The following is an 18,513-nucleotide window of genomic DNA, read 5'->3' as shown; positions in this document are numbered from 1 at the left end:
AAACACACTGCCGTCGAGTCGATTCTGACTCATATAGGACAAGGTAGAACTGCCCCCATAGATTTCCAAGGAAAGCCTGGCGGATTCGAACTGCACTTAAGCACTACGCCACCAGGGTTTCCACAGAATCAGACCAGCTAAGTGCAAATCCTATCTCTGCCACTTCCTATCTGTGTGATCACTCTGTGCCTCAATTTCTGATCTGAAAAAATAAAAGAATAATAGTAGCTACTTTACTTCTTAGGGTTGTACTGAGAGCCAAACGTTATACTATATGTAAAGTGCTTAGCACAATGCCTGGCACGTTATAAGAGCACAATAAAAACCAAAACCAAACCCATTGCCATCAAGTTGATTCCAACTTAGCAACCCTATAGGACAGAGTAAAACTGCCCCGTAAGGTTTTCAAGGAGCTACTGGTGGATTCGAACTGCTGACCTTTTGGTTAGCAGCTGAGATCTTAACCACTGCAACACCAGGGATCCTACCAATAACCATTTTATAGATGAGGAAACTTGAAGCTTTAAGGGGTTAAGTAACTTTGCCAGTCATATAGTTAATAAGTAGAGGAATCTGAAGTTTGCTTTTAGCCATTTCCCTCCACTGCCTCTACACTATGATACGTGCCTTTATAGAATAAGGCTAGGAGCTATGCGAGCAGGCACTGGTGGCACAGTGGCTAAGAGCTTGGCTGCTAACCAAAAGTTCAGCAGTTCAAATCCACCAGCCGGTCCTTGAAAACCCTATGGGGCAGTTCTCCTCTGTCGTATAGGGTCACTATGAGGCAGAATCGGCTCTATGGTGACAGGTTTGTCTGTTTTAATCTATCTTTATAGTCAAAGAGTCAGAGCAGGCTTCTGGTGGTGGTGGGTGGGGGCTTCAGCTCGGCCTTACAGGTACAACAAAAAGATGAACAGAGAAAGAGACAGGAGGGAAGTGGAGGCTAGAGGTTGGGGGCAGGGTGGGGCTAGAAGCTTATTAAAGGCACGGAGAAATGAGAAATAACAGGTCTGGGGAACTGCAGAATGGAGAGGGACAAGGTGGAAGAGGTAAACTTGGTTTTGTTCAATTTGGAATAGCAAAGCTCAACTTGTGAAATACAGAGTGATGTGTCACTGCTTTCTCCCAAGAAGCCTGTCCCTTCTAGCTCATCCTCCAGTTCTTCTTTGCTGCTTGCAATTAAGTCCAGAGTGGTAAATCCTCTCTATACTCCCTCTACCTTCTGAAAGATGAATCATCTCAAGTATGTCACTTATAGCAAATGTCCAGATGACTGCAGTTCCTATTCTGCCCCTCTTAGCTTTGTGATCGATTTACAGATGGCTCCCAACATGTGTGACTTCCCTGTTAACCACCTGGTATGGATTTTTCTTCCATACTTTTAATATCAAGTCTTCTTGAATCTATGTATTTCAGTCTGTGCCCTATCCTGAGCTAGCAAGTTCCATATGTTGGTTTACTGGCTCCTAAATAAAAATGAACTGATTATTTTCTCTAAAATCGCCTCCTTTAAACTTTAAAAGATATTCTTTTGGTATTAGGTTTTTGAGATACGGTTAACAAGTCTTTCCGCCCCTGTGATGATTTTATTACGGACCCAGACACCAATAATACCCCACCCGGGTGGTAGCTCTTTTCCCTGTGAATTCAACCAAGTCTGGAAGCCACAGAGCTTTCTGCAGATGTCTCACCAGAATGTTCTTGTCTGCCCCACATGCCATTCCCCCATTTTATCTGGGCATAGCTTTCAGCAAGCCAGCTTCTCCTAGTGCCAAGACCACCTGTGGTATGTTATGCACCATGTTGAGAGCATTCTCACTATGAACCACCAAGCTTGAGGAACAATCTCTTTCCCCTCTCCTTCCCTCCTCTTGTACAATTATACCGGTAGGATTTCCCTGACTAGAATATCACCACAGTTGAGGGCAAATTTTAAATGCCCAGACTTTCACTTTTAGAGAATCTTTGGATCGGTCAATGGAACGGCTAGTAGTAAACTCCACACTCAAGCATTAACCATTGCAATTTTGATTGGTGGTAGGGTGAAGGAGTGTAATATCATCCGTTCAGAAGAAGCAACCAATTCAGTAAGACCCTGCCAACATCTCGATGACACACTTGTCCTGTCTTGTGGCCTTGTTGTCTGTTATTCAATCAACGAATAACTTATTGAATGAATTCTATGTTCAAGGTCTTTCAACTTCCCAAGACTCCAGTTCCTGACTTCAGAATACCCCTCCTATTCACCGCAGTTGCCTTCTGTTTTTTTTGTTTGCTAAGTTTGTTTTCCTGAACCACATCTGTCCTGGCTTCTGCATTCCAGCTGCTGTGCTAGCTGCTTGTGCCATTGCAGGTTGTGCCCCCTGGCTACCCTGACTGACTGATACCTAGTGTGCACTGCCAGGTCCTTGCTGTGCCCTCCTAGCAGGACCAGACTCTTGAGCCCCATGCTCTGACACTCTGCCTGGCTCTGTGATTTACTTTATTGCCTGGCTCTAATTGCCAGTCTCCTGGAAATTTAAATCCTATGATACTTCTGACTCCCCATATTCTGGTTTTTATCCCCCGGCCTGTGAACTCCAGATTCTTATCTTGGTGTTGATTCTGAAAGGGTTTGCCATCTGTCACTTATGTTCATCAAACAAAAATCGAATTTCTTCTCCAGGGCTAGCTCACAAGCAATGTGATGCTGAAAGTATCGTGGAAATTATCTATGATGGTGATAGAAGAGCTATTTAGCAGGATGAACAGGATCATGGCCACAAAGGGTCATGTCCATGTTGCCCAGTCAGCCCTGAAGGAGGCCCCCTGAGAGTCAGGCCAGTGTAGAGCACAGCCTTCATCAAAATGAACTAACCCCCCACTCTGAAGCCTACTGATTGTGCAGTTGTCATTAGGATTGCAATCTTCTATACTTGGTCCAATGATAAAAGTAATAGTAATAGTTAACATATATTCATTAATTTATTTAACAAATATTATTGAGTACCTATTCCGTGCTAGGAAACCCTATCGGGCAGTTCTACTCTGTCCTATAGGGTCGCTATGAGTCGGAATCGACTCAACGGCAGTGGGTTTGGTTTGGTTTTGGTTTATTTATTTAGGTACATAGTAACAGTGGGTGTCTGCTCTCATGGAGCTCCCAGTGGGGAAGGATGGAAAATAAACATTTAAACAAAAATAATAATAATAATAAGATAATTTTAGCAAGCTTTAAGTGCTACAAAGAAAATTAAATAAGGTAATGGAATAGAGGATAACTGGTGGTCCATTTTAGGTAGGGTGACCAACGATGGCCTCTGTGGGGAGCTGGCATTTGAGCTGAGACCTAAATGATGAGAAGGAGACAGCCCTTCAATGATCTAAGGGGAGAGCATTCCAGACAGAGAGCCTCTTTAAAGCACTTCCCATCATCCCCAAAATGAATACAAGAACAAATCCCTAAGCCTCTTGAAATACACTGAGCTCATTGAGAACAACACATTTTGAGCAACTGAACAAGTATACTTATGGTTAAAGTAGCATTTCTTACGCTCTTCCATGTGTTTGGGAAATGGCTGGTTTATGCCACCGATGAGCTGGCTGCATTTTATTGCTATATACACAGATTTCTGAATATGAGGCAAAAGAAACCCTAGACATATTGTTGCAAGGTTACATATTAGGATGTGGAAATTATGAAAAGAAACAAGAACTTGTGAAGCCATCAAATATAGTCTAATGTAGTGGTTTGAAGAAGTCAGAAAGACCTGGATTTGAATTCTGGTTCTATACTTACTAGCTGTGTGACCTTGGGCAAGTCATTCTATCCCTGAACCTCTGTTTCCCCATGATTAAATAAAAAGTTTTTATAATAATGGTAGTGATAATGTATGTAGAATGCGTAGCATGCTTATATATAGTAAGTTCTCAGCAATTGTTAGCTAATATGCCATTAATAATAATCCATGTAAAGTATTAAATCAAGAACTCTTAAGTTCTTCCGCTGAGCTTTGCACGGTTCTATGCTCTGTGGGAGCCATAAAAGAAGTATCAGAAATGGTCCCTGACTATTTAGAGAAACACATAGAATAATTAACAAATTGCATAATAAACTGATGTAGAAAACAAACCATAATCAAGGACCCATATATGGAGTCAGATAACATTTATTGAGTGCTTATTAAATTTTTTTAATTATTATATGCCAAGAAGCATTTTCAGCACTCTGCTTGTATTTTCTCATTTGATTTTCATAACAACCCTATAAGGAAACTGAGGCAGGGGAAGTTAAGCAAAGTGCCCATGTTCACTCAGCTGGCACATGTCAGAGCTGAGATTTTTAACTCAGAGCAATCTAACCCAAGCTCCATGTTCTTAATTACTGCATTTACTGCCTTTATGTAATTGGAAAGAGGGTAAATCACATGGACTGAAGATGAAAGAGAAAGTTTGGTGGAGAAAGTAGCCATTGAGATAAGCCTTGAAAGATCATAGGCTATGAGAAGGGAGAAATAGTATTTCAGATGGAAGGGCAAAGCAGAAGCCATAGAGATGGGAATAAACATTGTATGTTAGGAATAATGAAGAGACTGACCTGGCTGGTTTGTGTTGGAGAAGAGACAAAAGTATAGGAGATCATCAGTCTACCTGCTGGGTTGCAAATATGGTAGCCCCCTTATTAAGTAAGTTACCTCACTTTTTGACTCTTTTCTTGCTCTTCCTAGAGAATTAAATAACCTGTTCTTTGATCTCTTTCAGGCTCTTTGAAACCCTTCAGTCACTCTTCTGGTCTGTATTCGGCCTTTTAAACCTCTATGTGACTAACGTGAAAGCCAGACATGAGTTCACAGAGTTTGTGGGAGCTACCATGTTTGGGACATACAATGTCATCTCTCTGGTAGTGCTACTGAACATGCTGATCGCCATGATGAACAACTCCTATCAGCTTATTGCGGTAAGTAGCTCCTTCCTTTATAAGGGTGGTCACCTTGGGTTCAGGAGTGGCCACATTGACATGAAGCCCATTGGAAGCTCAATCAGTCTGTCTGCTTCAATGATTTTACATTCACATTTCTAGTTAGACTGAATTGTTTCTTTCCAAGGCAACTTTGTTTTAGGCTCTTAGTCCATTGAATCTTGATAATTTGGAAAAGGGTGTTTCAGCTAATGAAACATTCTGGTTACCTGTTGAAAATATTTTTTAAATCTCTGCATCCATTTTCTCACCTTAGTAAGGAGAGTTCAAGGGCTATGAGCACAATTTGGCTACAATATGTCACCTCACTAATCTCCAGGGTTGATTCAGCTGACCTGATTATGTAGGCAGGGGTGCCCTATCTCTCTCTTCATAGCAAATTTCTCCCTCCCAAAGTTGAAATGTTTTGACAAGGACAAGGATGATCTCCTCAGACAGAGAGTGGCTGTTTTTTGATTAAGAGCCCGGCTGCTAACCAAAAGGTTGGCAGTTTGAATCCACCAGCAGCTCCTTGGAAACCCTATGCGGCAGTTCTACTCTGTCCTATAGGGTCACTATGAGTCGGAATCGAATCGATGGCAATGGGTTTGGTTTATGTGTGTGTGTGTGTGTGTGAATAACTGTACTCCACTGTGAGATGCTCTCAAGTAGAAACCATATCTGAATCTTTTTGATTATCATTTTACCATTTGATTAGCAGTGTTCATTACCCTAAACTAGAAATGGCAAAGGTATAGGACATGGGATCAGTCCAGGCCTGGACCTGATGGTATTGGAAGCGGAACTAAATATCTAACCACACTTTGTTTTCTTATGACCTGCCAATCATTTCTAGAAAAGGAATATTGGCAAAGGAGTTTCTGGCTATCTGAGGTCCTATTTAGATTGGTTTCAGTGAATTTTGGAGTCCAGTTCCTATTAAGATGCTGTACCACCCCTATGAATCCATTTGTTGCTGGAAGTTTTTGCTATAGCACAGAAGACACAGAAAGAAAAGCCCCAGGGTCTTTCTTCCTTCCTGGATGCCATTTCTCAGATTTGATTTGCCACTGAGAAGTCATTTAACCTATAGTAAAGAATCTTAAATTATCGGTATTATACATACACACAAAAGACATCCTGTCCACATTTATCAAAATATCGTTGGTGGTAGTGAATGTCTGTGATCCATTTCTGCTAAGGACAGAACCAAAGTGAAACGGGTTTATGTTGCAGCAGGAGATTTTTGAGTTATCTACTTGGAAGAACTTTCCAACCATAAATGGCAATGAAATATATTCTCCTGTGCAGGTTTGTAGAATCTCTTTCTTTGGAGAGTTAAAAAAACAAAATCATCTACTTGGATGGTTTAGGTCCTAGCTACTTAGATGGGGTAGAAGGGAGAGGAGTATAAGTGAAGAAACAAAATAAAATGCTAGGAGTTAGAATACCAGGGAATCTAGTCCTAGTTCTGTACTTTATAATTGTATGACCTTGTGTGACTCACTTTCCTTTTTCAGGTCACAGTTTCTTCATCCAGAACGTGAGGGAGTTGAAACTGATGATCTTTAATGTCCTGCCAGCTCTGATATCCTGGGAGTCTGGGTGTCTGCAGATGAACAGGATAGCCTCACAAGGTCCCTGATAGCTCTGAAATTTGCTCATCTGTTGCTTTTGAAGGAAACCCTGGTGGCATAGTGGTTAAGTGCTACAGCTGCTAACCAAAGGGTCAGCAGTTTGAATCCACCAGGCGCTCCTTGGAAACTCTATGGGGCAGTTCTGGTCTGTCTTAGAAGGTTGCTATGAGTCGGAATCGATTCGACAGCACGGGGCTTGGTTTTTGTTTTTTTTTTTTTTTTGGCTTGCTTTTGAAACGGAGTATAGTTCATTTTCATTGTCTCTCTCTCTCTCTTCCTCCCCCTCCCCCTTCCTTTCCCTCTCCCTCCCTCTCTCGCTCTCAGTAACTTAAACGCAACTAGACCAAGAACTTTGAAAATCCACTGAAAGAATAGTCTATCTTCACTCCTAGTCTGTCTCTATAAGGGGGAGGCAGGCAAAGAACCCCAGGGCTTGATTTTTCCACTTCCTATGCCTGGCATCCTACCCCCACACCCCTGCCAAAGATGGCAATATTCATGTTGAAGCGTTTGTCATTTTCTCTCTGGGTATCTGGCGTCTGATTGTTCCTGGTGACAGTAGAAAAGGGAGATATTTTCTTGTCATCTAATGCAGGGCTGTGGTGTTTCCCACTGGGCTCAGTGACATTTGCTAGGAAGGGTGGAAATCACCAGCTCCAGCTCTCCTGTCACCACCTGCTGATGGTAGGTTTTGTCTTTAATTCCACTTACTGCTGCACCTGAAGAAAACACTTGGGCTTGGGAGGGCACTAAGAGATGTGACCTGAATGGAGTCTATACCATCTCAAACATCTGGAGCATGTCCTCCCATTCTGAATGCTACCTGCTGCTTTGGCGTCCCCTGGGCATTTGTCTTAACCATTGGATAATGGATCCAGTGGGGTCCTAATATTGAACCACCTGATTCCAAAAATATCTGCATCTGTCTCAGCGGTGAAGACCTGCAGGTAGATTTAATTCCATTTGCAACATCTCCACTTCAATAGTGAATGCAGCTTCTAAGAGGGCCCTGATATGGGGGAAAGGTTACAGAAAGGGGAGCCTCTGAACCCAAAACTAGTCCTCCTTCATAGAAGTATCACAGACCGACTCAGTCTAAATAGAGACTCGGATGTCAACATGCTTCACTGTGAATCTATTCAATGTACATTCTAAAACAGGACTCAAGAACTCCGGGTAATACCAGTCCCTTGAAGGGTTGAGCTTTTTCAACACTCTGTGCAGGATGCGGAGCTGCTAGTGGTACGGATGTACGGCCCTGTAGCAATTTGTATTTCTGTGCCAGAGGACATTCTACTTCAGTGGTTTATGGAGTTACCCTCAAGATATAGTGAAGGCAGGGACCACTGGAGGCCAGTGTTGAACAGGTGCAGCTGGCAGTACTGTCCATTATTATTGTCGTTTGTGATTAGCAGAAGTTTGTTTCTCCCTTTATCCTTATATCCCTCCTCAAGCTGCTTATTACCTTCTTTTGACACTTCTTCCACCTTCCCACTGCTCTTCCTGATGTGTATGCTCTCAGTTCCATCAAGTCAAGCTGCCATCGATGCCATTTTTATCAGATTCACCCATATAAAAATATGAGGTGGGAGAGACAGACAAGTCTCATAAAGTTATTGGCCTTAGGCCCTATCCCCACTGCCCACCCCTCCCACGTGGGGCATCTGTTGCCTGAGATTGGTCCTCACAAAACGTGAGGCTCATGCTGTTCATGCTATGGCCTCATTCAGCAAGCTAATAAGAACCCTTGGTTTCTTTGGCTGCTATGAAGTGTTTGTTCTAACACCAAGAGCGAGTCAACAGCACTTGCCTCGGTGAGCCACATCTACGAGATGGCTTGAGGAGAGCCTAGATATGTAGGATTGGGTGTCCCCTTCAGGGTGGCAGCATTTAGAGGCTCACATGATGGACGGACACTACCACTGCAGAAGACAGCTATGCAAATTAAGACATTCACCCAAACAAACCTGGCACCACAAAGATAGCAGGCAAGGCTGGTGGTAGAAAAGCTCTGCTGATGGATGTGAAAAGGACCTGTATACCATAGGGAAGGGCCAAGGAGGGCAGGTGATCTCCCTGCCCACCCCTAGGCAACTGGAACTAACCTAAAACACTCTCTGTGCTCAAAGAAAAAAGGTAGTAGTTCACACACACATCATGATCTTATTATATTTTTAGCCCTGTAACCAGGGCTGATAATCAGCTGCTGTGTGCTGTTATGACTGCCCAGTTGTTAAAATACGGAAATATTTCCATACTAGTGAGTGAATAGCTGCCACCCCAGCTGTTACTTCTGGTCCACTCCACAGACCTCCTTACAATCAATCCAGCAAGTAAAGAGGTAATATCTGGAACAGAAGGTCATCTCCAGGATCCTGCTTCTGTGCTATAGCTGGTTTATGTCCTGATTGGTTGGTTTCTTAAATAGTCTGAATATCACTGTGGTAGGCAGAATCCGAAGATGCTCCCCCCTCATCCTAGATTTATTTCCCACCCTATTCCTCAGTACTGAAAATATGATGAGATAGCATGCTTATGATTATGGTAAACACCCAGTCCCAGTGCCGTCGAGGGTAGTTACCTGGAAAAGGGATTTTTCGTATGTAATAAAGGTTACTAATCAGGGAGATTATGCAGGCAGGTCTAGTATAATCACGTGAGTACAGAGTTTTCTCTGGCTGGTAGCAGAAAAGAAAGTCAGAGATTTGAAGTACAAGGAGGATTTGAAGCACCACTGCTGGCTTGAAGATGGAGGGGGCCATGTGGTAACAAATGTGGATGGCCACTAGGGGATGAGAGTGGCACCCAGCTGATAGCCTGCAAGGTTGTGGGGATCTCAGGCCTACAACCACAAGGAAACAAATTTTGCCAACAATGTTAATAAACTTGGAAGGAGATTCTTCCCCAGAATCTACAGCTAAGATCTCAGCCACACTGGCACCTTGATTTCAGCCTTGTAAAGACCCAGCATGGCTGGAGTCAAGTAAACCAAGAGGAGAGAAGTACGAAATGAGGTCAGAGAGGTAGTGGGGTCAGGGGAAGTTCATGTGGGGACTTATATTGTGAGTACTTTGGCTTCTACCCTGAGTGAGATGGAGAGTTATGGGAGGCTTTTGAACAGAGTAGTGGCATGATCTGACTTGTGTTTTAAGAAAATAACTGTGAGCACTGATTGAGAATAGACTGAAGTGGGGCAGGGGCGGAAAACAGAAAGACCGATTATGAGACAATTGTCTTAACCCAGACAAGAGCTAACGGTGGCTTAGACGAGGGTGGTCATGACGGAAGCAATGGGAAGTGGTTAGATTTGGATGTATTTGGAAGACAGACCCAATTTGCTAATTGGAACAGATATGAGGTGTGAGTGAAAAAGAGTAATCAAGGATGACACCAAGGAAGGGCCTAAGTAAAAGGAAGGGTGGAGTTTTCCCTTACTGGAAACAGGAAAGAGTAGGAAAGGAGCAGGTTTGCAGGAAAGGCAGAGATCCAGAGTTGGGTTTCAGATCTGTAGACTTGGAAATGCCTTTTAGGCACCTAAACCCGTTGCCTTTGAGTCGATTCTGACTCATAGAAAACAACCAGAGAAGCAGGAGGAAACCCAGGACCATTTTTCTCATCACAGCTTATACTTTTCCCTGTACCAGTACCAGTTCCTGTTGAATCAATTCTGACTCATGGCAACTTCATGTATGTCAGAGTGAAATTGTGCTCCATGGGGTTTTCAATGACTGTGATCTTTCAGAAGTACATCACCAGGCCATTCTTCCAAGGTGCTTCTGGGTGGACTTGAACCACTAAGCAACCAAGCACATTAACCATTTGCACCACCCAGGAATACCCAGCATAGTGATAAGATCATATGTTAGCAAGTGATAAAGCCTGGATTTGAATTGAGGTAGTCTAACCCCAAGATCCACGTAAAGAGCCACTACACTCTCACATAGATACTTAGCTTGAATCCAGGAAGTACCTGAGATGCTTTTTCAGTTCAAGGCCCCAGCACACCTTTGTTTCTTCCCTAGTTTATACCACAACTCTGAACTGTCCAGTCTCCAGTCCCTGAAGCTGCCAGTTCCAGTAACTAGATTTCATTATAATCTTGAGGCCATAAAGGGTCCCATATGTGCCCTAACTTCCTCCAGGATAGGAGTCACTGATGCTCCATCTGACATACCCATGTCTGTCTCTTAGCTTCCAAGCGCTGTCTCTTTGGAAAACAAATCAAAACATAAACCCTACCAGCTTTCAGTCTCACACAACAGTCCAAACCACAGAAGCTATGAGTCTAAGACATAGTATAGCCTTTTTCCAGGTGAAGGACTTGCTCAATTCCAGCTGTAGGAATTTTATAACTTTGGAGCCGTGCCATTTCAAATTTTAATAACCGTCTCTTCCCTTTGGGATGCCCTTAGGCGATCTAGATACTGATTTTTCTCTCGTCACAGCTTGTATTTTTCCCTGTTGCCAAATGATTGTCAGGAATCTGATCAGGGACTGCTATATTTCACTAAGGAGGAAGCAAACATTCAGAACCACAGAGGCCATTTAATAGTGCCCACCCGCTTGGGTAGTGTGGGACCTATGAAAACCTGCTGAGACCCACATCTTAATCAGCCCCCTAGATATGTGTGTATCTATATATATACATTTTTTTTTTGCTAGGTTCTGTAAAAGATGCAAGGGCTTGGTGCTCTAAAGGCTATAAAGGGGACTCGAAGTCGAGTTTAGAGAGGAAAGTATGACATGAGTAAAGTAACAATAGTGCTATTACCACAAGTACAGTACAGTGATTAAAGACAGCACGCATGCAGGAGTAGTCGGACTGCCTGGATTTGAATCCTAGTTTGCCACTTGTATGATTTGGGACGACTCCTTACCTGCCTGCATCCCACGTCCCAGCCCCTGATGCACACACCCCACCACCCTCCTCCCAGCCTCAGACTTCCCCAGCTTCACCCTTCTACTTGGATGACTGACTCGCTCACTGTCCCCTGGATTCTAACTGAAGGGATTCTCTAAGGAGCCTTTCACTTGGTTCTGGAGACTAAGCTCCTTATTTTGTTTTCCTGAGCTGAGGGCCCTCCTCCCAGTTTTCTTGTTCTCCTGTAGTGTGCCCATTAGATCTCTAAACATCCAATTTCTTCTCAACTCTGTCCCCAATGCTTTTACCGACAGCCCAAGGGAAATCACCACACAGGCAGAGGGTACAAAGTTCAGAGCTACCAACTCACTTGCATGACAAGGACTCCTCATTCAATTTACACATCCTGCCTTGAGACATCTGGGCACTGTTTTTTCCCAGATAGTTGCCTAAACCCTTTCTTAACGCTATATCCACACCAGCAAATGGACTATCCAAAGTCCAGCTTCAGGGAAGGAGCATTCTCTCTGCAAATATTACAGGTAGCACCAAAGGCTGGCTTTTCAGACCTTGCATCCTGCCTAAGCCTGGCCTGGCCCTCCCCCTGGTGGTCTTACACAGAATCGGATTTCTCGGTCACTCTGCATCAATGCCTGCTCCTGATTTTGTCAGCAAGCTGAGAGTCTGCATCTGCTTGGGACGAGAGCCCTTCGCCTCAAAATGCTCAGGGTATACTCTGGCAGGTCTCTGCTGCGCAGCAGCCTCTACTTCCAACAGTAGCATCAGCCTTTGCTGCCTGCTGCTGCCTGGCAATGATGTTAGTGACAGACAAAAATAAAAGTGGAAATGGGAAGAAGTCAAATGAAGGGAAGTTGATTGTCTCCCCTTGTGCTAAAGGGCTCCCAAACGAGGCAGATGCCTGAGCTGCTCCTCTGCATCCCAGATTCACCTGCCCTGGCTGCTCATCAGGGACATCAATAGTTGTCATGGAGACTCTAACTTGGGTAACTCAAACAGAAACAGGAAGGGCCTAATGCCCGAAGAATACCTCTCCCCCTCTGCTGGCTGATGTCCTTTACTCTTCCATTCATTCACTTAACAATAAATATTTCTTGCACAGGTAAGTAAATGAACTTAACACTGATTGAGAGACTACTATGTACCACACGCTACGTTCTTGGCACTGGGGATGCAATTAAGTGATAGATGAGCAAGACAGATTTGGTCCCATTCTCATGGAGTCTACAATCATGGAACTATAGTTTCAAATTCCACTGTTTGCATTTCTGTTCTTCCCCCTTAAGACATCTCCTAACATTTGTTGGTTCATGGACTCCTTTGATAACCTGATGACTATGGACCCTTGCCCAAGAAAAATGCACGTGTGAACAAACATATGCAAAGTTCCGCACAAAATCTCAGAGGGTTCACAGACATCCTCCCACCATCATCCAAGAAATCCCTTGCCTTAAGACTTTGTCCCTACTTATAATGCAGATATCTCTGGGAAAGGTCATGCTTTGTGCTGTTATTAGGTCGCTTATGACTCAGCGTAAATGAGCACATCCGGGCCCTTACTGCTTAGAAGCAAGGATGGCAAGACTTTGGCTCGTTTATTTTGGACACATCATCAGGAATGATGAATCGTTAGAAAAAGACATCATGTTTGGCAAAATAGAGATCAGCAAAAATGAGAGAATCCTTCAATAAGATGGATTGACACATTCACTACAACAATGGAATCAAACATGAAGATGGGGCAGGATTTGGGCAGCATTTCGTTCTGTTATACATAAGATCACCCTGAGTCAGAGCTGATCAGACAGCAACTAACAACAACAATCTCTTACCAAGATCAGGTTTTTATACGATGCCAAGCAAGTGACAGATACCACGAGGGCAATGCACCTGAGGAAGCCTGGAGAGGGGACACCAACAACAAAAAAAAGAGATGGGAGATGCTGAAGGAAAATGTCACTATCGTTGCAGCATTGTAAAGGATCAAATCTGTGCAACAGTCCCTAAGCCATAGGTGCTTTCATTCCTTACATAAAATAACTATCAATGGACATTCATCAAATCAAAATGACTGTGTTTGCATTTCAAAAGATTTCAGAGCTGAGATTCAGGAAGAATTGCTCCTTGCAGAAGATATGGCCTTCCAAAGGATTGGCCTCTGGATGTTCTCTTTATAGGCTACTAATTCCACTTGGGAAAGCCTTGTAATGCAGTGGTTATGAGCTACGGCTGCTAACCAAAAGGTTGGCAGTTCGAATGCACCACTCACTTCTTGGAAACCCTGTGGGGCAGTTCTATTCTGTCTTAGAGGGTCACTATGAGTTGGAATCGACTCCACGGCAATAGGTTAATTCCACTTGTGGAAAAATCAAATCCACAGGGTACAACAATCATTGCTGAGGAATGTGATTCTTCCCATCGTTGGGGAGTGTGATTCTTCTTGGCTTCTGCCTTATTCCCATTACCCTTGTTCTTGGTGCCAGGAATCAGCTGACTGGAAAGCTAGGAGAGAGAAATGCTTTGTAATTCCTGAGCAGCTGTGATTTAGAAACTAAACATGAGTTCTGAATTATTAATATAAATAAAGCCTCACTCTTTTCCTGTGGTCACTGAAGTTCTATGCCATAGCCTGGCTCAGTGAGAGAGGCAGCATGGGCCAGAAGGTGTCCTTTAGCTACAAGATTGAAGTCAGAATACCTAGAAAGCAGATCAGAGGTCACAACCCGCTGCATTACCTTGCCTTTTATTTGAGATCTGACGGAATTACCTTATTGCACCCGTCAAGGTCAATCTGCTTCTGTTCAAAAGAGGAAACTAGAGGAGATCTAATAGTAAAAACGGGGAAAAAATAGTTGCATTTCTCTTTCTTTCTCCCCTTCTAGTCTTCACGGGACTTTGCTTTTATCCTCTGTACTCTTTCCTAGTTTCCCCTGGGCATGACTGGGCCTATAAAATTGTTAACTAATCACAAAGACTTGATGAAAAATGCATTTTTATCTCAGAGCTGTTCCTCCTAAAGGTGGCATATTGGGCATCTCCCATAGTGAGACAAAACAAAGTATTGTAGGATTCCTCATTTATTAGGAAATCAACAGTAACTGTTAAAGGTTTGGACTACTGGGATTAGAACACTCACAACTGACATGCATGTTAAATTAGAGGGTCAGCAAAAAAGAGTAAGACCCTCAACAGGATGGATTGACACAATGGCTGCAAAAATGGGCTCAAACATAGCAACAATTGTGAGGATGGCACAGGACTGGGTGATGTTTTGTTCTGTTGTACATAGGGTAGCTATGAGTCGGAACTGACTCGACAGCACCTAACAACAACAACAAAGATCCCTGGAGGTACAGAGAAGTTTCCGTCACTTGATAGGTCCTCTAGAAGGTTATGCCACAGGAATTTTCTTTTAATACTTTATTTCATACATTTCAGGCAGGCAAACTAACCTCCTCAGAGATATTTTATTCTGAAGTCCCTTAATCCTTATCCAGGATACGCTGTCTGGCTCATAGCAGGCTCTCACTTAATATCCTTTGACTAAACAATCAAATTAATGAATCTTTAATGGATACAACTTTCCAGAATACTTTAAAGCATGAAGGCAGAGCAAATGACAAAGCTGACCAAACCTAAGCTTATTGCCTTCCAGTTCAGGGGTTGGCGAACTTTTTCTGTATAAGTTCAGATGGTGAATATTTTAGGCTTTGTGGGCTATGAGGTCTCCATCACAACTACGCAACTCTGCTGCAACTGCCCAAATCTGCTGTTGTAACACAAAAACAGCCATAGGAAATGTGTAAATCAATGGGCATGGCTGTGTGCCAATAAGACTTTATTTATGGACACTGGAACTTGAAATTCATATAATTTCCACGTCATGATTTTTTCCAGCCATTTAAAGATGTAAAAATTATTCTTAGCTCAAAGACCATACAAAAACAAGTGATGGGCTACTATTGGCCTGTGGGCTGTAGTTTGCTATCTCCTCCTCCAGCTTTTCAAAATATGTCTCTCTTCTACCTTTGTAGACTGAAGTTCCTTGAAGACAGGGCTCTGCTTTAGTTTTTCTTTATATTCCCTTTGATGCCTAGTAAAATATGGGACACATAGTAGGCACTTAATACTTTTTTACTGATTGATAGAAACTTGGGAAAATCTCTGGTCTTTCATTTGTCAGAGGGCAGTGGTGGTTCAGTGGCAGAATTCTCTCCTATCATTTGATTTTCAGCCAATGCACCTCAAGCCCTGCCACCACTTGTCTGTCAGTGGAGGCTTGTGTGCTGCAGTTATGATGAACAGGTTTCAATGGAGCTTCCAGACTAAGATGGACTAGGAAGAAAGGCCAGGAGATCTATTTCCAATAATCAACCAATGAAAACCCTATGGATCACAATGGTCTGATCCTGTTGTGCCTGGGGTCACCATGAGTTGGGGGCCAACTTAACAGCAGCTAATAACAACAACAAAATATTTTTTCAACCACGTTAAAAATAATACGTAGCATAGATTTATATCAAAGTGTTTAGTGTTTGGAGATCACTAAATTTCCATGGCTGTATAGATGATGGATTTCATAGTTACAGAGTATCCCTTTCATGAGTGAATGATTTTTTTTTAATTTTTTTGGTGATGTCATGCTTTCTCATTAATGGAACAGATGCTGAATCGTTGCTTGTTGGTAGTTTTTTATTATTTGAAAAAATGGGGTGCCAATTGCAAGTGGGACAAATCAGTCCCATGTTTCATGAAGCACATCATACACTGAGACATACTGGTCCCATAGCACATCACACTTCCTAGTTACACGTGAGCCATAAAATATTCAACTTTCAGAAAAGACACACAAAATACTAAATAAACATTGCACTTGCTGCACATAATTGTTATCAGTTAGATTTATAGTGGGTCATATCGGTACCATGTTCCATGAACACATCACACTAGTGGGACATATTGGTCCCATGGCTCAGGAAGTGCATCACAAAATGTTTTCACCCCCCAAAATCTCATTTACTTGAATATTTCTGAATGCCAGTAACCATACTTTCCCAATAACGCAAAGGAGATAGTAAACATACTTGCAAGCCTTATCTCTCTGTACAGAAGCCAAAAGACACAAAAGTTTCACACAATCACTCCTCCGGGAATCATCCCCTCGTCCAAATGATTCTCAACACTCAAATGTGGTACAGACCAACTTTCTTGTTTTTTAGGCAGTTGCACCAGTATCCGCCATGACTCCAGAATGTACTAAAGTGGCTCAAATTCATGCTAAAAAACGTCCTGGGGCAGAAAATGTAATTGGGTTATAGTTTCTCCAAGCGCTCATGAAAGTGTTATACTTTCCAAAGCACATTTGCATATAGTGTCATATTTGATCCTCACAAGAACTCTGTGAAAGTCAGCCCTATTATCTGCATGTTACAGATGAGGAAACAGTCTTCCAAAGGCTAAGAGGTTAATCTTCACAGCAGCCCAGTGAGGTAGATTCTATTACTAGTTCCATCTTATAGGTGAGGAAACAGGCTCACATGGGAAGTTTGTTCAATCCTTCATTCATTCTTTTCACGAGCACTTGAGAGTCTTCTACTCGCAAAGAATTAGAGCAGGGTGAATTCAGGTCAAGTGACTCCTGACATGATATTTAGAAGATAGGGGTATTGCCTGGGAAGTTAAAAGTAAGTTCCTGATAAATGAGGTAGGAAATTAGAGACATGTTATGACTGAGTACATGAGACCAGTAACACTCCCAAATGGGGACAGGCTTGTAGATTTTCCCCTCTGCCAGGTGGTAAAACATACCTTCCTCTTCTGCCCAGGCTCAGAAATGGAAGCCGAGATTGATTTAGTCCTAGTTATTTCTTAAAAATGCAGATTGAGCTAAGCAAATTTCCACTCTGACCACTTCTGATTCCTTGTCTTCCCAAAGGAAATGTTCCTCCACTCCCCAACTGAAAGATGCAGGCAGACAGAACAATGTGCACTTCAAGGGCTCAATTTACATCTCCAGAAGAGGTGGCAAGCAGTTCAGTGGGCTCCAGCTCTATACAAACTGTACTACCACATGTGCTGTGAATAGTGCCCCAAGAATTGTTCAGTGTACAACCTGCACAGCTGAATGCAAGAGTCCTCTAAAGGTAACTCTGAAATAGAATAAGCTAAAGGAAACATAAGCATGAGAGAAAATCAGACAGCCAGAGGCCTGGCTGAGCATACTGAGGGATCTGTTTGTCAAAATCTCAGAATATATTCCTGGTTCAAATCCCTGATCAGGTTCTGTTTCTGTGCCTTTTCAACAAGGTGCCTTTCTGACACACAGGAATGAGTGAGCATGCTGCTTATTGTGTAATCTCATCCAATGCACTTCCCAAAGACAATATACCTGTGTAGTTAAGAGCTTGGGCTCTACAGTCAACCTGATCCAGATTTGAATTCTAGCCCACCAGTTACTAGCTATGTGTCCTTGGGTGGTGCAAATGGTTAACATGCTTGGCTGCTAACCAAAAAGTTGGGAGTTGTGCCACCCAGAGGAGCCTCGAAGAAAGGCCTGGTGATCTACTTCCAAAAAATTCAGCCATTGAACACCTTATGGAGCACAGTTCTACTCTCACACACATGGGGTCACCATGAGCTGGAATTAATTTGACAGTAACTGGTTCACTGGTTCATTCTTAGACAAGTTGTTCAACTTTTGTGAGCCTGTTTCCTCACCCGTAAAATGGAACTAGTAATAGAATCTGTCTCATCAGGCTGTTGTTAACACTAAATGAAATGATATGCTGGAAAAATTAACATAATATAGTAATGCTATCCTGCAATCTGTGGCATCATTTCTATCACCAAGGCCATATTTTCCAACTACGGAGCCTTCTTCTTTGTTTCCAACTTACACATTCCAATCACCAGCAATTACCAGTGCATCTTGATTGCAAGTTTGATCAATTTCAAACTGCAGAAGTTGGTAAAAATCTTCAATTTCTTCATCTTTGGCATTAGTGGTTGGTGAGTAAATTTAAATAATAGTCATATTAACTGGTCTTCCTTGTGGGTGTATG

At 42.7% G+C, this 18,513-nt stretch overlaps 1 protein-coding gene across 1 annotated transcript in view; it reads left to right on the top strand.

Moving 5' to 3' along the window:
* TRPC5 (transient receptor potential cation channel subfamily C member 5) overlaps nucleotides 1–18,513 on the top strand; it is a 163,146-nt gene that overhangs the window by 123,388 nt on the left and 21,245 nt on the right. The window contains exon 6 of the mRNA XM_003414797.3: nucleotides 4,741–4,936. Coding sequence (XP_003414845.1) covers nucleotides 4,741–4,936 — 196 coding nt within the window. The remainder of the gene's footprint in view (nucleotides 1–4,740; nucleotides 4,937–18,513) is intronic.

This window comes from Loxodonta africana, chromosome X (genome assembly GCF_030014295.1).
Source record: "Loxodonta africana isolate mLoxAfr1 chromosome X, mLoxAfr1.hap2, whole genome shotgun sequence".
Lineage (NCBI taxonomy): Eukaryota > Metazoa > Chordata > Mammalia > Proboscidea > Elephantidae > Loxodonta > Loxodonta africana.
Note: the sequence above shows the minus strand (reverse complement) of the source record. Positions and strands in the feature narration are given on the sequence as shown.